Here is a 21,005-nt window from a genome sequence, read left to right on the forward strand (position 1 = left end):
CATAAGCGCTTTTCTTTAACGCCTTTCAGCTAGGCGCAGAAAGTGTATATCAAGTGTTATCAAGAGACGAAGTATCAACATCATAATTTGTTCTAATAATAGAATCAAAAGGTAACTTCGTTCTCTTTCTAGGGAAGTGTTCCATACCTTTCTTGAGAGGAAATTGATATTTAATATTACCTTCCTTCATATCAATGATAGCTCCAACGGTTCGAAGAAAAGGTCTTCCCAATATAATGGGACAAGATGCATTGCATTCAATATCCAAGACAACAAAATCAACGGGGACAAGGTTGTTGTTAACGGTAATGCGAACATTATCAACTCTCCCCAAAGGTTTCTTTGTAGCATTATCAACAAGATTAACATCCAAATAACAATTCTTCAATGGTGGCAAGTCAAGCATGTCATAAATTTTCTTAGGCATAACGGAAATACTTGCACCAAGATCACATAAAGCATTACAATCAAAGTCATTGAACTTCATCTTAATGATGGGCTCCCAACCATCCTCTAACTTTCTAGGAATGGAAGTTTCAAGTTTTAGTTTCTCCTCTCTAGCTTTTATGAGAGCATTTGTAATATGTTTTGTAAAGGCCAAATTTATAGCACTAGCGTTGGGACTTTTAGCAAGATTTTGTAAGAACTTTATAACTTCAGAGATGTGACAATCATCAAAGTCCAAACCATTATAATCTAAAGCAATGGGATCATCATCCCCAATGTTGGAAAAAATTTCAGCAGTTTTATCACAGGCAGGTTTCAATGGTTTCGGCAGTTTTGCGGGCTTTGCATTAGAAGTGGAAACATTGCCAACACCAATTCTTTCACCATTATTAGTAGGAGGTGCAGCAACATGTGGAGCATTAGCATTGCTAGTGGTGGTAATAGTCCAAACTTTAGCTACATTATTCTCTTTAGCTAGTTTTTCATTTTCTTCTCTTTCCCACCTAGCATGCAATTTAGCCATCAATCTTATATTCTCATTAATTCTAACTTGGATGGAATTTGCTGTAGTAACAATTTTATTTTCAATATACTTATTAGGCATAACTTTCAATTTCAAAAGATCAACATCAGAGGCAAGACTATCAACCTTAGAAGCAAGAATATCAATTTTATTGAGCTTTTCCTCAACAGATTTGTTAAAAGCAGTTTGTGTACTAATAAATTCTTTAAGCATAGCTTCAAGACCAGGGGGTACACTCCTACTATTGTTGTAAGAATTCCCATAACAATTACCATAACCGTTACCATTATTATAAGGATATGGCCTATAGTTATTACCAGAATTATTCCTATAAGCATTGTTGTTGAAATTATTATTTTTAATGAAGTTCACATCAACATGTTCTTCTTGGGCAACCAATGAATCTAATGGAACATTATTAGGACCAACATTAGTCCTATCATTCACAACCATAGACATAATAGCATCAATCTTATCAGTCAAGGAGGAGGTTTCTTCGACAGAATTTACCTTCTTACCTTGTGGAGCTCTTTCCGTGTGCCATTCAGAGTAATTGATCATCATATTATCAAGAAGCTTTGTTGCTTAACCAAGAGTGATGGACATAAAGGTACCTCCAGCAGCTGAATCCAATAGGTTCCGCGAAGAAAAGTTCGATCTCGCATAAAAGCTTTGGATGATCATCCAAGTAGTCGATCCATGGGTTGGGCAATTCTTTACCAAAGATTTCATTCTCTCCCATGCTTGAGCAACATGTTCATTATCTAATTGATTAAAATTCATTATGCTACTCCTCAAAGATATAATTTTAGCAGGGGGATAATATCTACCAATAAAAGCATCCTTATATTTAGTCCATGAATCAATACTATTTCTAGGCAGAGATAGCAACCAATCTTTAGCTCTTCCTCTTAAGGAGAAAGAAAATAATTTTAATTTTATAATGTCACCATCTACATCCTTATACTTTTGCATTTCACACAATTCAACAAAATTATTAAGATGGGCAGCAGCATCATCAGAACTAACACCAGAAAATTGCTCTCGCATAACAAGATTCAGTAAAGCAGGTTTAATTTCAAAGAATTCTGCTGTAGTAGCAGGTGAAGCAATAGGTGTGCATAAGAAATCATTATTATTTGTGCTTGTGAAGTCACACAACTTAGTATATTCAGGAGTAACCATTTTAGCAGTAGTAAATAAAGCAAACTAGATAAAGTAAATGCAAGTAACTAATTTTTTTGTGTTTTTGATATAGAGAACAAGGCAGTGAATAAAGTAAAGCTAGCAACTAATTTTTTTGTGTTTTGATTTAAGTGCAGCAAACAATAAAGTAAATAAAATAAAGCAAGACAAAAACAAAGTAAAGAGATTGGATTGTGGAGACTCCCCTTGCAGCGTGTCTTGATCTCCCCGGCAACGGCGCCAGAAAAAGAGCTTGATGGCGTGTAATACACACGTTCGTTGGGAACCCCAAGAGGAAGGTATGATGTACACGGTAGCAAGTTTTCCCTCGGAAAGAAACCAAAGTTTATCGAACCGGGAGGAGCCAAGAAGCACGTTGAAGGTTGATGGCGGCGGGATGTAGTGCGGCGCAACACCGGGGATTCCGGCGCCAACGTGGAACCTGCACAACACAACCAAAGTACTTTTCCCCAACGAAACAGTGAGGTTGTCAATCTCACCGAAGCTTGTCTGTAACAAAGGATTAGATGTATAGTGTGGATGATGATTGTTTGCGAGAAAACGAGTAGAACAAGTATTGTAGTAGATTGTATTTAATGTAAAAGAATGGACCGGGGTCCACAGTTCACTAGAGGTGTCTCTCCCATAAGATAAATAGCATGTTGGGTGAACAAATTACAGTCGGGCAATTGACCAATAGAGAGGGCATGACAATGCACATACATGATATGATAAGTATAGTGAGATTTAATTGGGCATTACGACAAAGTACATAGACCGCTATCCAGCATGCATCTATGCCTAAAAAGTCCACCTTCAGGTTATCATCCGAACCCCTTCCAGGTATTAAGTTGCAAACAACGAGACAATTGCATTAAGTATGTTGCGTAATGTAATCAATAACTACATCCTCGGACATAGCATCAATGTTTTATCCCTAGTGGCAACAACACATCCACAACCTTAGAACTTTCCATCACTGTCCCAGATTTAATGGAGGCATGAACCCACTATCGAGCATAAATACTCCCTCTTGGAGTTAAGAGCAAAAACTTGGCCAGAGCCTCTACTAATAACGGAGAGCATGCAAGATCATAAACAACACATAGGTAATAGATTGATAATCAACATAACATAGTATTCTCTATCCATCGGATCCCGACAAACACAACATATAACATTACAGATAGATGATCTTGATCATGTTAGGCAGCTCACAAGATCCAACAATGAAGCACATAAGGAGAAGACGACCATCTAGCTACTGCTATGGACCCATAGTCCGGGGGTGAACTACTCACTCATCACTCCGGAGGTGACCATGGCGGTGAAGAGTCCTCCAGGAGATGATTCCCCTCTCCGGCAGGGGTGCGGAGGCGATCTCCTGAATCCCCCGAGATGGGATTGGCGGCGGCGGCGTCTCAGTAAGGTTTTCCGTATCGTGGCTCTCCGTACTGGGGGTTTCGCGACGGAGGCTTTAAGTAGGCATCACGGGGGCCCCACACAACAGGGCCACGCGGGCCCTTGCTGGCCGCGCCGCCCTAGTGTGGCGGCGCCCCGTGGCCCTACTTCGTCTTCTCTTCGGTCTTCTGGAAGCTTCGTGGCAAAATAGGACCCTGGGCGTTGATTTCGTCCAATTCTGAGAATATTTCCTTTGTAGGATTTCTGAAACCAAAAACACCGGAAAACAGCAACTGGCTCTTCGGCATCTCGTTAATAGGTTAGTGCCGGAAAATGCATAAATACGACATAAAGTATGCATAAAACATGTAGATATCATCAATAATGTGGCATGGAACATAAGAAATTATCGATACGTCGGAGACGTATCAGAGGGCAATATAAAGAATGAAATTTTAAGTGATGTGGAACTACTCTCAAATGTTATCTCTCTTATATGAGCCAAATGAACTAGGGGGCTTCCACACCTTATAAGAATGGTTCTTATTGAAAAACATTATCAAAAGCATAATGTAGCTTGTATTTTTTTACCACGCAAGTACGATGAAGTTTTCTCAAATATTTTTAGAGAGCTATTGTACATACAACTTTGGTTAAAAACCTTGAACGGTTTCTTTCAGTCGCTCTCACAGTTGTTAACATGTCTACTTGTCCATGGAACTTTTTCTCTATTTTTACCTCTCTTTTTTTCTCCTTTTCTCTCCCTTCTTTTTTCTCTCTACTTTTTTTTACTCTTTCTCTTTTCTTTTCCTTTACTTTTAGAGCCGTGCCAAATACCAGACATACTTTACCAACATATGAGATGGCACAAAAGAGATCAAGGAAGAAGGTTTAGACTTCAAGGTGCAGCATGAAATAATTCAATTCATGATTTGAGTAACTACCCTAGCTCTTACTTTTTCCAGGATTTTAATATAAAATTTAATTGATGTTCTTTTCATCTTGTTTTAATAATAAAACTTATAGGCGTGGAAGGTCCTGAAACCATTATGTATATACAAGTGAAATAACACTTAAATCAATTGTTACACCTAGTAAAATGATCACAAACTGATTTTCTCATGCATAATATCTTCTCCCAATTCAAAGGGTAATTATTTTTCCCTTTTTGTAGGGATGATGATTACATAAATTTCTGATGTAATGGATTAAACTAAATTTATGATAAAGATAAATGTACTGAAAGCTGTAAAGATTACAAGCTTGAAACCAAGTGAGGGAGGATTGCATAACTCCTTGCTTGTAGCTAATCTTCCTCAGGCAAACCTTCAACTTTCTTGTCCTTCTTCACGTCCCATGTGCAATCATGAGCAATGCACACGAAACAAGAAAAGAGTTCTATAATTTCTGCCTACTGCCTCTACAGAATGTTCAAGATTCCCTTCTTTCATGTTGTCAACTCAACAAAAAAAATACCAAGGGTGTTGGTCCTATTGTTGCCATCGATCTTGTTTTCAAGATCTTTGCTCATCATATAGTAGGCATCAAACCCTTCTCCAATAGTATCAACACTTGCTTTAGAGAATTCCTCAAGTTCATTGATATTTTCTCTAACCTCATTCCTCATAATACCCTGGAGTTGAGATGATGGAAGGAAAAGTTCCGGAGAAGATCTTGCGAGATTTTAGCTGAAAGTAATTGGTCGGTACAACTTCTTTTCTGCAACACTGATGTGCCTCAACATCTTGAGGCTTTGCGACAACAGAACTTCCCAATTGGCAACGGGTTCACTTTGAGTAGACTTGGAAGTTGCACTTCCCCCATTTTTAAAGGCTTGATCTCTTCGGTTGATTCATCTGTCTTCTTCATCCAGACCTTCCTGGTCTCGAAAGGTTGCATCAAGGTGATTGGATCTGATCGAGGAACAAAGGGAAAACTTTGGAGAGGATGGATTAGGTTACCAGACACCTGGTCTCACAAGATTTGATGGGAGAAAATTAAGATTGAAATTTAAGCAAGGAAAACATGCTTAAAATTAAGGGGCAATCTACGTCTATAACGACCGTACCATCTTCCCACCCATCAACTGTACTGACTTAGAAAATATCGTCAAATAAAAATAAATCCGGAAGTTTTAATGATCGTTGGTATAGTCATGGTGACCGTACCACGCACCCGTACCAAAATTCGTAGGATTGGTCGAAATCGAGATTGAATGGAACATTTGGCTATGGTACGGTCATGGTGACCATACCGTACTCCCATACCGAACTCGTGAAAAAATCATAGAGAAAATAAAAAAAATTGATGATAACCTGAAGGTTTAACGAGCTTTTTTACGGGCTTGATGACCGTATGGTCCGCCCATACCAGTAAGGAAACCCACTGATTTCTTCAGTATTAAGCGAGGAAGAAAGAAATCAAATCAAATCAAAAGATAAAAGTGGTCTAACAAAAAAAGAACTGTAGGTAGGCTATGGAACGCCATACCTTCTACTTATTTCCTGCTCTGGTGAGACAACTAAGATTACCTCAATGGAGTTTTGTTCTTCAGCTAGGTAGTTCTTCAAACATTGTCCATTGACAGTCCAGGGAGTACTTGTACTTCGGGAGTACTTTTATTTCCCTCTAGTCATACAGCACCTGAGCTATAAACTTCTTTGACTATGAATGATCCTTCCCATTTCGAGTTAAGTTTCCCTGCAAACAACTTTAGACGAGAGGTGTACAACAAAACTTTATCCTCTTCTTTGAATTCCCATTTCTTAATACTTCTATCATTCCAAATTTTAAATTTCTCTTTACAGAGTCTAGTCCTCTTACGAGCTTCATTTCTATGTTCATATAGAGCATGCATATCTATTAAACATTTGTCTCCTGCAGTTTTGTAGTCGTAATTCAAATTCTTAATAGTTCAATAATGTTTGCGTTCTAACTCTATGGGCAGTTGAAAAGATTTAAGTTAAACAATTTTATATGGCATCATTCCCATAGCATTTTTTATGGCGCTTCGGTATGCCCATAGACCATCAATTAAATTGTTTGAACAATCTTTTCTTTATCTAGCAACCATCTTATCCAAAATCAGTTGGTATCTCCCCGTTTGATAGCTCCACTTTACCAATAGTTTGTGGATGTTATGGTGAGGAGACTCGATGCTTGACTCCTTATTTGTGTAAATTTTTCATGAACTTTACTTTCAAAAAGTGAGCCATCAGTTATAAGGACTCTAAACTCCAAACCTGTTACAAATGATGTCTTTGATCATCTTGAATGACAAAGCTGCATCTGCATGAGCGGTTGGTATAGCTTCTATCCATTTAGTGACATAGTCAACAACTACAAGTATATGTGTGTTTCCATTTGGTGGTACGAATGGCCTCATATAATCTATTTCACATACATGGAATGGCTATATGATCAAGTAATACTTAATAGGCATTTATTACCCATTCGTTGACATGCATCACAACTTTTAACAAATTTACGAGAATATTTATATTAGGTGGGCCAAAAGAATCCTCATTGTAACACTTTACCTGTTGTTCGATCCCCACTATAGTGACCTCCATACAGGTTATTATGACAAGCCTATAGGATTGCATTCATCTCATGATCGGGCGCAAATTTTCCAATAATTTAACCAAGACCATGACGGTATAAATAAGGGTCACCCCAAAAATAATATTTCAAATCATTTTATAATTTATTTCTTTTATGGACGTCATAATTTTATGGTGAAAATTTAGTAACAACAAAATTAGCTAAATAGGCATACGATGGTTCTTTGTGTTTCCTATATAAAGAACATACTCTCCTGGGAAGATTCATTGATCGGTACCAGATCATCCGCTGTTCCTTCCACGCATCAAAGATGATCAACTACGGGATTATCTTCTCCTTTTATTTCAACAATTTGCAATTCAAACTCTTGTAGTAACAATTTGCATCCTTCTTAGAAAGAAGGTATCTTAAATCTTGATGATCTGTACGTATATACTATTACATGAGAGTTCATTATACACGATCTAAACTTAGCACAACCGAAAATGATAGGGATATCATATTGAATAATAATGTGTTTCTTTTATTCATCTCGTTGTCCTAAAACAACCCCTATAGAGAAGTCACTAGCATCACACATTATTTCAACGGGTTTCTTCCAATTTGGTGGTTGAATAATAGGGTAGTTATGAGAGCTCTTTTTATTTGTTGGAAGGCTACCATACAATCATTTTAGAAGGAAAAAAGGAACATATTTCTCTAGAAGTTCAGTTAAAGCTGCAACCAACTTAGCAAAGTCTTTAATGTATATTCTGTAGAAATTTGCATGACCTAGATATACCCTTGGAATGGAAACATTTCACAAACCAAGTTTAAACTAAGCAGAGTATTGCCTTAAGAATCTGGACATAAAGTGGATCTAAGTAATGCAATCTAAACATGACCACCTAGAGTGTCATCAGATGAACAATCACATATATAACCTTTTTTTTAATACCTACTAAGGTAATCATTGGAAAGATAAAAATTATACTAGAACACTGATTGTTGTCACTTCCACATGCATAATACCAGATTAATCCAAATAACACACATCCCCTCTCTTGTTCTTACATACAAGTTGATCAGAACATATCACACATGAACAAGGTAACATATGTATCTATAAATACAACAAACACATACTACTTCATTGCACTGTATTACTTGTCTCATGACAAAACATCCACCATCAAAACATTACATAGATGCTCACAACCAAGATAGGTAGTTGATGTGATACTTATTAGTGAAGAACATAGGGAGATATGATACACGCTAGTTCCGTAAACCTATAGTACAGAGGTGGACTACTTCTTTTTTATTATGGTGGCGGCGGTGATGGTGTTGATGGAGGCACATGAGAAACCGGGGCCAATCTTCACATGACTTCTCTGTTTCGTGTATTTCTCTATTTGCGGGCGCCTCCTCGTGACTCTGAGATGGATATCATATTTATAAATGGTTTTTGGTAAAAAAAAATTACCAGATAGTGTGAAATCCTAGGTGAATGGGGTTAAGGGTGCTAGGTGGGACCCCTGGCACAGATGGCATGGTGGGCCACACCATGGGCCTCTTCTGACGCCCAGACACCTCCTCCATTGCTCCTTTTTCATCTCTTCGTATTTCCCGGAAAAATAATGCTCCAAAAAATCTAGCTAAATTTGATGTGTGTAAGGTCACTCGACCTAAAAAATAAACAAAACATAGGTTTTTGCTACTTCAACATTTAAAGTAGTGAAAATGAACTTGGTTGGAAATCACCATAAATCTTTACTATTAAACGACCGGTACGTCCTACGTCACGCGCGGTGGATTGAGTTCGTCTCCAGCTCCCACGCGATGGATCGATCGATTGACTGTCTACACGATGTGGGATAAAACGTGAAGGAACAATGACCAAAAATTTCCTCCGTCGCTCCCGAAGGCAGCCCAGCCCAGGGAAGGCCTAACCGATGTGGGCTTGTTCAAATTTTGTAGGGCCGCGCACATCACATCGGCACAGAGCGCATAACAGTACCGATTGAATCAGTATTCCATCCAGCTCCAGTGGCCGTGTTCGTACGTTACTGAAACCCAAAACCAGCCGGACTTACATTACAACATACCACGTCGTTCACAACATAAAAGGAACGGATCGACCAGCAAACCAAGGCATGCTTGAGGCAGCTTACTTACCCACTGGCCTCACTAAAAAAAGATTAAGTTACCAACTGGCTGATTAATAATTAGTGCACGTTCGTATGGATTATGCATGGTGTGCTAACGATCAAAGTTGATCGCGAGATTAATACAGTGCATGTACCATTCATGCAACAATACGAGCTGGACCTCGCCGCCCAAATTCCATCACCTCAAAACCAGTTTAACTTGTGACGCCGGAATTCGCCACCAAACTCAACTAAGACACATATGTCCACGTATCTTTTAATGCATGTTCTATATTCAGTCTTATTTTCGTTATTCTAGAGATTTATTTGTGATTAACTTTGCTTGCACACAAAGTATGCTTGCTTCGTAAGCCCCGGCTATGACGATATATGACTAAACATTTATCATTTCCATTGTTGAAACAATGTGCTAGGTAGAGAAAATATACGAGAGGAGGGGACAATACGAGGTAACAGCGTCAAGTATCACACGTCACTCGAGAATACGGTAAGCGGTAAAGAGAGCAACAATATATCGAAAACTATTTCATAGTCAATCAAAATCATGCAATAACACAATTCTAATTTAAAAAATTACTTTTCGCATAACATATTTATGTTTTAAATTCCGTAGCAACGCACGGGTATTTGGCTAGTCAATGTAAAACATCTCGGGAGCCTCACATATCATCCATATATCATATATAATATCATATCATAATCACCAAAGTTCATGGATCAATTTTACATGTCTCGAACACTCTTACACCACATGAAGTTTAAGGACGGCGGCGCGTTGCCTCTTCTCATATGGAAGTTTCTTCTGCCTGACTTTCCTCGGTGTGTCGAAACTCGCAGTATAGGCCAACACAATTAACCGGTGCGCTGTTGAGGAATTTCTCCTTGGCGTGGCGAGTCCACATATCCACGCATGTTGCACGGTGGTTGCACGTCACAGTGAAGTCCATAACTTGTTCTTCGAACATGTAGAACTGAGGGATAGGGATAACAAGCTCAATTGGAATGGAATGGCTTAGCTTTAGTGTTCTTGAAGAGAGTTGTGGTAGAGAGAGGAGAAATGTGTTGTAATTTTGGAGCATGAAGGTATTTAATAGTAGTTGCACAAAATGTAAAAATGTTTACATTTTATCAGCGAGACTGCATTTAGATATTCATCGGAATCAATCATAGGATTTATTCGTTGGGAAGATGATTTTATAGTAGTTGCAGAAGGTTTAAAGACATCTACATTGACTAAGCTTCTTTGCATCCCACACCTACGTTCTTCATGTACCCACTAAAAGATTAAGACCTAGTGTAGGAGGCACAACTTGCCACCGAAGGACTAGATACGGTACAAAACAAGGAAACAAGCTCTAGTGGCGGTAGAGGTAGACGGGGCCATCCAGGTAACAACCGAGAGGTAACCTTATATATAGTGTGGAGTGGATTCTCTATCTAAAAACATGAGAACGCATCGTCTTCACTGCCAAATCCAATAGTGGTTTCTCTCCCTGTATGTGTTCCGCGTGGTGGTGGTGGTGGTGGTGGGTGTTAAGTTCTACGGGCCGAGGCGCAACGCAATACCTTACTGGTAGTATGTATGCACATAGATTCCTAATACTTCCTCTGTTCGATTTTAATTAGTCGTCGCGACCCGAGGGACCATGCAATACCTTACACGTAATCTCCACCCTTTGAGCATGGTCCAGATGTCCTGCTTCATTAGTGTATGTGCCTGCTACCTCGAGATAGTGCCATACTTCATGTTGTCGCAGAGCCTCGCCCAAAGCTTTTTCCCATGAATGGTTCTACATAACCGATGACGAGTCGACTCCCCCCCATTCACAGGATGTATGCCTTTGTTCAAATCTTCATGGACCCCACCCCCCCCCCCCCCCCCCCAAGACAGACACACCCTGTTGAGGACACAGCCGATGTGCTGTGAATTTCTGATGGATGGCCTACGGGAGGGACTGACCAATGTTGCAATCCGCTTCGATGGGGCTTTGGTTTTCATCATTAAGTAGTGGCAAGTCCCTCAATTTTTTTTTACAAAAGTTTTGATCCGCATGTAAGAATTCGTTAATAAGTACTAAGTAGTTGCATGAATTTCAGAAAACTTCCTTGAGATGAAAATATTTGGTACCCCTTGAGTTCACAAAATATTGTATTCCGTCCAAGGAAACCGTATAAGCGTGAGCACGCTCTGCTAATTGCTATCAGAGATATACTTGTTTTCATGGTCTTCTGTCTTCATAATTAAATGACATATAGTTGGATTTTTTTTTGCGAATGACATATAGCTGGAATGTAGTTAATTAAGATCCGCTTAGGTCTTGTGATGCACGTGTCAAAGAATCTACCATGCGTTTTCACAAAGAAGACGAGTCTACCACGGGTACTAGTGAAATGTACTCACTCATATCTGTAATTCTACTTAAATACGAGAACACCAGAAATAGTATATGTTCAGGTTTGTCCTCCTTTTCCCAAACAGAATGTTATACAAATCCGCGGTTGCTCCGACCCTTCGAGTAACAATGAACAAATAAGGTTCTTAAAACAAACAGCACTTGCTCTCACAAAATCAAAATTCAAATTTGTTCTTTTGCAGCGAGGGACAGTGCAAACATTTGATTCAAGAGCTATTATAATGCAAGTAGCAGGAGCCAAGAGCCCAATACTACCCCTTAAGAAGGCGAAGAGCCAGGAAATGGAGAAGAATCATTAGATTCTGCAGCAATGGAGATTGCTATAGAGAATACTGGCTTTTTCCTTGTCACGAGATACATCTTTTCTCTTCCACCGGAAAATTTCCCCTGCTCTAATTGTGTCAGGTACTCAGGTTGTTTGCACAATGTATTAACAGTGAACAAAGAGAGAAATATGACAAATCATACTTTGTGCAAAAGCTTGCAATTCCAAATGATGCAGGAACATGCATCTTGGTATGAACTTTTCTAGGAGAATTCGATGAGGATGAAGATAAAGCCAAGGATTGTAGTATAGTCGGATCGTGGCATCAAGACACCTCCATATCTGATAAGGTCAGGCTGTCAATGACGATGTTTCACAAAGAAGAATCGTAGCAAAATACGCAGAGGAAAAAGCAGCAAAGGTTTGATGTATTCTGTGCCAACAGATAAGTGACGACAGGCGATATGTGGATGCCATTCGGAAACTGAGGCGACTCAGTCACTGGTTCCTCAGAAACCAGCTTCGGCCGGCGGTGGATGGGTGGCGGCGGCGCTTCGGCCGGCCTGCTGCAGCTTGGCAGTAGGGCTTTACGGATCAGTTCGGGCCTGGTTTGCCCTCGTTGCCATATCCGGTCGGCGAGCGCGAAAGCGGTGGAGGTAGTTCCCTCCTGCCCGGTTGTGGTACCGCTACCCCCGTCCCTGTTGCTTGTCGTCTCTCCCTCTAGGCCCTGTTCCGGTGACCACAGTGCGACGGCGAGGGTGACTGCAAGACCGTGGTGGCGTGTGCTGGTTGGTGACATGTTTGGTGGAGCACGTCGGGGCGTTCAGGGTGGTGGGTTTGGTGGTCAGGAGAAATCCGTGTCGGCATGTCCGACTCCGACGCGGCGACGCCTGCGGGTGCCGCCTTCCTTCCTGAAGGGCGTCGGATGTATTCCTCCCCAATCCCTTCCGCGTACCGGGGGAAACCCTAGGCCTAGTCCGGGCAGCAGCGGCGTCGTCGTCGTTCCCTTGTTGAAGGTGCTGCTTGGTATGCGGCGTCTCGGCGTGCTAGGAGTGTTGTGGTACTTCTCTCGAGGGCGCAGCGGTTGCGGAGTCATCCTCGTTTTCGTCAATCTGCCGGTGTCGGCATTAGTTTCTTTTTCTTTTCTTTGTCTTTTCGTTTGGGCTCGGTTGTGCTGCGGCCCCAGCTGTTTCGTTGTATCGGTTGATTGCTATATTAATATAGAGGGGCGAAAGACTATTTCAAGAAACCAGCTCAGCTAGTTGGTGCGGAATCGGGTCCTGGCAATGCATTAGCCGTAGCGTATGGCGTATGATATTGCTCGTCGTTGTCGACAGAGTTCTTGTACTTGCTGACGCATTTTCTGCAAAAAATTGCCAGCCTATTATTGGTAGTACACTTGTTTTGAATTTCAGTTTCAGAAATATTCTAGCCGTAGCCGAAGTCATTGTCAATGACTTGGGTCTAACTTGAAAAAAAAAACACTTAGATTTTCCTTTCGGCCAAAGAACTGATACTGGAATTCGATCGAAATGCAACTAAATATTTTGATTTACATGGATTTGCGAGTTCTATGATTGATAAAATATTTTGACCGAAACATGACTATTTTGGTATCAACCGATATGATTGAACTTTTGAAATTTTGCTTAAATTTGTTGGAAGTGAGAAGCACATGAACAACAGTTGTATTTTTCAGGCTGAAGTGCATGCATATGACTTCAGCCTCTCAAGTACAAATAATTTAATTTCACCGTTGCATATTGCATAGGACTCTTGCTACATATCCGTGGTACCCGTTAATGCAGTTTTCAGTTACCAAAATGTTAACCATCTGAACTGCAATATAGCTCCCATTTTTCTGAAACAATTGAAATTCCTGTATATATATAGTCATGGGACAAAGAAAAAGGAGAAATATAAACGATTTCCTCCATCTCAAACAAAAATTAAATGATTACCTATTGAAATATAATTTTTTACTGGTGATCTGTAGTTTAATATCAACAATCAAGGTAGTTAAGGATCTTTAGCGCACATGGATTTTTCACCAACAAGTATGGATGATACTTAAATTCTTTAGTGCCAATACATACACATATTTTGACCCAGGAATTTGCATGAGTCCAAAACCACTATCCATGTGAGCAAATAGAGGACAATACTGCCGCAAATATACAAAAATTAGAACTTACCAAAATATCCAGAACAAAAATATGCTTGGGGTCAACACGAGAATGTTCAAAAACAATTGTAAACGTTCGATGTTCCGCTACAGGGCCAGCACAAAAAAACTGTCCCAGAACTGCTCCAGTCACACAGAAAAGGCGAATACATTTCCTTTCGAAATGAATGTCGATCTGATTGCGTTATCTATATGTTAAAATTAAAACGAAGAAAAATAAACGAAATCATCTTATTACGTATATGTTACTTTCTTTGGAGATGTTTCCAACATTTTGCAAGTAGCATATGTTGGCTGCACCACAGAACTTTTAGTGCTTATCTGCTTTAGTTAAGTTTTGCTGAATCAAATTCGGCGAGGATGTCAAAGCAAAAGCAAAGATTGCAGCGTCGTCGGATCATGGCGTCGCGACGCCTCGATATATGAAAATGTCAGGCTTGGTTCACGAAAGCAGAAGTATCTAAGTATATATAGAGAGCAAAAGCAGGCCACTTGCACAGATTCTGTGCCCACAGATAAGTGAGGAGCTATCTGGATGTTATTCTGAAACTGAGGCGACTCATCGCCGGTTGCTTAGCAGGTCTCATTCGATTCATCAACCGTACATCCCGTATAACTCGTCGTTGTCGACACGGGTGCTGTCATCGCAGACGCATTTTCTGCAGGATTGTGCTACTACTACTAGGCCAGCATGCAGCTATATGACACATGGCCTAACTGGGCATATCGTTGTAACAAAAGGAGATGTCACTTCCTATAGGCATATCTGAGATTTCTCTAATATAGGTCGTCGACACTTGAAAATATTCCAAAGCTCATTGAGTCCTAATGCTAAGCCAGATCGCTACAATATCCAGATTGATCTCATGAATACCAACTATTTTAACGAACCATTGTCACCCTATAAAAGGAAACCCACACCCCTGCTACCATACCATCCCAAAATTTCCTTCCATACACGCATAGAGTCAACAGCCTTGATAATCACAAGCTCTCTAGCTAGTTAGCACGTCAGCAGCCTACTCTTAAGTAACAGCTTGCGATCGAGGTCCCTGAACACAAATTAGACAGCACAGATGGACCGTGTGATGAAGCTGGCGTCGGAGCGGGCGGTGGTGATCTTCACGTCGGACTCGTGCTGCATGTGCCACACGGTGACCCGCCTTTTCCGCGACTTTGGCGTCAGCGCCCTAGAGCATGAACTAGACCAGGATCCCAAGGGCAAGGAGATGGAGAGGGCGCTCATCAAGCTTCTCGGTAAGGGGCCGCCTGTCCCGGCGGTGTTCATCGGTGGGAAGCTTGTCGGCGGCACCAACAAGGTCATGTCTCTCCATCTCAGCGGCGAGCTTGTCCCCATGATTCGGAATGCAGGTGCCCTGTGGCTATAGAGGGCACACGATCTAGACAGAGGAGAGTGCGCGTAACTCTAGTACCACTCGGAAAATAAATATAGGCAGAGAGAGTGACATGTTTTCCTAGAATAACATAGCTACGTCAGTACAGGTTTTTTCAATCCTGTTCTGAGGACAGCCAAGTTTTCGATCCTTATAACTAGTGACCAATGTGCATGCATGGTTTATGCATGTTGTATCTTTCTGGTGCCTTTAGTCTTACCTCCATTGAGGAATACATTTGATTCAGGTTGTTTGGCTCAGGTTGTGTTTCTGATGAATGAGCCAATGAGACCCCTTAATTCATGAAATTTTGTTTGGGTCAGGTTGTCTTTGCTGCAAACAAGAGATCCATTTGAGTTGGGTAGGACTACAAATCGGTCTACCGATCACCATATTGCTAGGTGACATGTCCTGTGAATCCACTTGCCTTTGTTAGACTGTATGTTCTGTATATGTATCTGTAACTCTGTATGTACCCTTTGGTACCCCTATATATATGAGATAGGCCACGCCCTAGAGCGTTGAGCAAGTTCCTCCCAAACCCTTTTACGTTAACATGGTATCTGCACGCGCCACGGGACACTCATTGGACTGCTGTCAAGCGCATCTTGCGCTATGTGAGTTCTTCTCTCACACATGGACTTCATCTTCGGCCGGCGCCTACTGCTGTTCTTTCTGCCTTCAGTGATGCGGACTGGGCTGGCAACCCTGATGACCGGCGATCAACGGGGGGCTATGTTGTATTTTTGGGTTCCAACTTGATCGCCTGGAGTGCACGCAAGCAAGCCACAGTCTCTCGCAGCAACACTGAAGCGGAGTATAAAGTCGTTGCGGATACCACGGCCGAGATTATTTGGGTACAGTCTCTACTTCGAGAATTGAAGATGACCCCTAAGCAGCCGCCCATCTTGTGGTGTGACAACATTGGTGCCACATATCTGTCACTCAATCCAGTGTTCCATGCTCGCACCAAACACATAGAGGTTGATTACCACTTTGTGAGAGTGCGAGTTGCTCAGAAACGACTGCAAATCAAGTTCATCTCATCTAAGGACTAGCTTGCTGACATCTTCACCAAACCGCTTCTGCTTCCACTGTTCCTTAGATGTAGACGCAATCTTAACTTACTGAATACTTCAGGCCACAATTAAGATTGAGGGAGGGTGTTAGACTGTATATTCTGTATATGTATCTGTAACTCTGTATGTACCCTTTGGTACCCCTATATATATGAGATAGGCCACGCCCTAGAGTGTTGAGCAAGTTCCTCCCAAACCCTTTTACGTTAACAGCCTTTGTGCATCCATGATCACTGTACCTGGCCTTTCCTTGCTAGTGATCCGATTTATCTAAATCTTTTTTTTGGAGAAAAATCCACCGATCTAACTAAATCTTAAGTGTGAAATATATCAACTATGATTTTGCAAATATGAAACCCACCTTTTTTGCCGATTTTATCCGTTGGTCTCCACTCCAACATTTACCGATGTTGCTATGGCAGAATTCTCATCACCAACCGTGTGATGCAAGGCTGGACTGGCTGCATAGATAGTGGCGGCTTCGACAACAATAGAACTGGCTCCAGTGCGAGTGGTATCATCTACTCCAACCATCATGCCATCATCTTAGCAGGGTCTACAGAATGTGCACAACGGTATGATTAACTAACCATGCACACACAGATCACATATCAAGCTGAGTGCAGCGAGATGCGACAGCAGCGTTGCCACCCTTTGTCCTCACTTCCGGCTGCCAAAGCGCATTTCTAGATGCATACGTTGCCAGTGGCCTCAATTGTCGTTACACCGACTCGCGAGTTACATATACATAATCCCATTGGGCCTTAGTGTTGCTGCATGTGGTCACCTTCATCGGTGTCCTCGGGTACCACTACACCATGGTCCTAGGTGCGGTGTCTCCACCATCTGTGCATGATCTTGTTCACTGACACGCTTCAAGTTATTGGTTAGTATCATCGCTTCATCCCCAACTATACATTTTCTTCTCGGGCAATCAGAACCTGTACTACTAGACATATGCACGTCATTGAAGAGCTATTTTGTCATCAGACCTTGTCTATGACAAAATCCCGATGTTCATAGATTCACCTTCACATAATAAAATCTAAGTCAGATACTAACATTTATGACAAATCATGAGTTTTTTTTCATATGCCACACCTATGATGTAGGCCTTCATCTTCTAGTTTCTCGAACATGGCACAAATTTTTGGATGGAATCCTTCTATGCAAGCCCGTTGCAAGGAACAACGACACATGACTTCGTCCCTGTTGAGTTCCTTGAATTAACAACCCTCTCCTTGACGACTAGCTTAATCGAGTCCTCATTTCATCATGGTGCTTCCCTGCGAATTAGTACTGAGATGCAACTACCTCCAGAGGTGACTACCTTCATGTGTTTGAGTTTGGGGGAGGGGTCGTATTGAAGCATGCTTCCAAGTAAATTGCCCCATGTTCTCGACTACGTGCACAACGACACAAAGGGCTATGATATCTCCCGAGCAATAATGCTACACTTAACAACTTCCCTTCTACATAATTTACATAAGGACATATCGTGCGGCTAAATGATTTAATGAAACACTTGATATCGGTCCATACAAATCTCTGGCAGATGCTAACTGATTCACACATCAGCGTATAAACAAATCCCGTAACCATCTAGTCTGTAAGTGTAGCATTATTGTCTCCTGAGCACCTCATCAGCACAGCTAGAATTGCCGTCGGCACCTCGCCGTCGGCACAATGTAATCTCGGCACAGACCCAGTTGTCGTCGGCACAGACTGGCCATCGGCACAACATCCTGTACCGACGGTAAAGCCGTCAGCATAGAAATAACGGCTGTTTGGCAATTCTGACTCGAATTTTTTCAAAAAAATATACAATTTTTTTTAATCTCACATGGACCATTTTAACTATAACTACACTTAATACTGGGTTAAATTCCACTCGTGGTCAAACTTTTTGATCAGTCACCCATCCTCAGACTACTCCACACCTAGCAGGCTTAACTTCTTTGTTCCTTCTAGACTAGCTTCCACAAAAGATATGACACATTGTTGATAATACTACCATATCAATCCTATTAACCCCTATTCCTTTATGTTGCACATCTTTATATTCTTGAATTCCAAACATACCTACATAAATTAAAATGAATAAGTCTATTAATCTTGAATTCAGATGACAATAAAATGATTTTATTTTTTTCCTTTTCTATTTAATATGGAATAATTAATATCTTTAAATCCGTAAATCAGAATTTGATAAATAATATGTCTAAATCGATCAGAAAAATGAAAGGAATCTAAATATGACATCTACATCATATTGTGAACTAAAAAATAATTTTTCCAAAAAATCATGAGCATTAGATCATGCACCTGTAGTTCAAATCTGACTGACTTCCTACTGACTTGGTAGGAATTTGTCTTTCTCACGATGGGTGTACGAAAATGTTTCAGATACCCCGATTGGGAAATTGTGTATGTAAGGTGGTTTAGTATTTTTTTAAAAGGGGTTGGTACTAATGTGAAACATTAATTTGGTGGTTGTTGCTTCAAAAAACACCCCGTTTTCAGCACCTTAAAAATGGAAAATGGCTTTTTCGTGCGATGAAAAGGGAAACTTCATCCTGCAATATCGTAAGACATTCCAAGATGCACATGTGTGCACAATATGGGTAAATTATCAAAAACTATGCCGCGATTCTATCCATAACATTGATCATTTGACCTAAATGCAATGAAACCTCGAATGTGATAGCTCATTTTGTGAAGGATTTTTTGTGATGTTTGCAAGTTTCCAAGTATAATATTTTTTCCTTGCAACTATGACACATAATATGACACCACGCGAAGGTTCCACACTGTTTGGATCGTTTTTGAATTTGTTATGCCCGTTTCAAGCTATATTCAAAATGGCGGGCATGAAGATACTTTGACCAGGGCTGAGACTCGCTAAACTTGCACTGGATCCCTGATGAAATAGGAGGTTGTGAACATAAAAATGATTTTCTAAAAAAATCTTGAGCATTATATCATGTACCTGTAGTTCAAATCGGGTCGGCGTCCTACCAATTCTGTAGGAATTTGTTTTTTTCATGAGGGGTGGACGGAAAGGTTCTAGATACACCGGTTGAGAAATTATCCATCTTAGGTGGTCTAGTATTTTTGAAAAATGTGTTCGTACCAATGTGAAACTTTAATTTGGTGGTTGCTTTAAAAAAAATATCCAGTTTTCGGCACCTCAAAAATGGAAAATGGTTTTTTCATGCGATGAAAGGGAAAACTTCTTCCTGCAATATCGTAAGACATTCCAAGATGAACATGTGTACACAATATGGGCATATTATCACAAACAATGCCGTGATTCTGTCCATAACATTGGTCGTTTCACCTAAATGTCATGAAACCTTGAATGTGATAGCTCATTTTGTGAAGTATTTTTTCTGTTATTTTCAATTTTCCAAGTTTAATATTTTCTTTTTAAATATGACACATAATATAAAATCACACGAAGGTTTCACATTGTTTGGATCATTTTTGAATTTGTTATGCCCTTTTTAAACTATATTCAAAACGGCAGGCATGAACATCCTTTGCCCGGGGCTGAGCCTCGCTAAACTTGCGCCGGATCTCTGATAAAATAGAATTTTGTGAACCTAAAAATGATTTTTACAAAAATCTTGAGCATTATATCATGTACCTGTAGTTCATATTTGGCCGGCCTCCTACCTATTCGGCAGGAATTTTTCTTTTTCATGAGGGGTGGATGGAAATGTTCCAGATACACCGGTTGGGAAATTGTCCATCTTAGGTGGTCTATTATTTTTGAAAAATGTGTTGGTACCAAAATGTGGTGGTTGCTTGAAAAAACACCCCGTTTTCGGCACCTTAAAAATGAAAAATGGTTTTTCCGTGCGATGAAAAGGAAAATTTCCTCCTGCAACATGTAAGAGCATGTCTAATGGAACCCTTAAATCTGTATATAACCGTTTTTTTACGGATTTAAGGGTTCAAATGCCATTTAGTGGAACCCCTAAACCCCTAAATCTGTAAAAAAAATTAGAGGTCGAGGCCCCAACCCGTGCTCCGACCTGTACATTAAAGGGTTGGAGGGGCCAACCCCTACCACAACCTGTACAAGTAACCATTTTTTACGGGTTTAAGGGTAACTACAAGAAAAGTTGCCATGGCCGACGAAGTTGAAGTCGCGCCGTGGTTGCTGGTGTACCATGGCCAACGATTTTTGGTCCCTCCGTGGTGCATGTCAAAACTTTTTTTTTCTCGTTTTTGAGGCCACCTAGCCCGACGAAAGCGGCCAAAACGTCGCGTATGGTGGCCCGGGACGTGGTGCATCTCGAAATCTTGGGTTCGCCAGCCCGAGTCAACGCAAATCCGCACCGCCGAGGGATGTAGGGCCCGGATGGCAGCCTCTACGGCATTGTTTTTTCT

At 40.7% G+C, this 21,005-nt stretch overlaps 1 protein-coding gene across 1 annotated transcript; it reads left to right on the top strand.

Moving 5' to 3' along the window:
• Positions 1-15,045: 15,045 nt before the first annotated feature.
• LOC124653201 (putative glutaredoxin-C14) lies at positions 15,046-15,788 on the top strand. The gene has a single exon (XM_047192269.1). The coding sequence runs from the start codon at positions 15,211-15,213 to the stop codon at positions 15,520-15,522; it is 312 nt and encodes a 103-aa protein (XP_047048225.1). The 5' UTR covers positions 15,046-15,210; the 3' UTR covers positions 15,523-15,788.
• The last annotated feature ends 5,217 nt before the right edge of the window (positions 15,789-21,005 follow it).

This window comes from Lolium rigidum, chromosome 5, assembly GCF_022539505.1.
Source record: "Lolium rigidum isolate FL_2022 chromosome 5, APGP_CSIRO_Lrig_0.1, whole genome shotgun sequence".
Taxonomy (NCBI): domain Eukaryota; kingdom Viridiplantae; phylum Streptophyta; class Magnoliopsida; order Poales; family Poaceae; genus Lolium; species Lolium rigidum.

What these genes read in the sequence shown, in the direction of transcription:
- LOC124653201 (XM_047192269.1), top strand. Translation starts at nt 15,211, where the DNA reads ATGGACCGTGTGATGAAGCTGGCGTCGGAGCGGGCGGTGGTGATCTTC.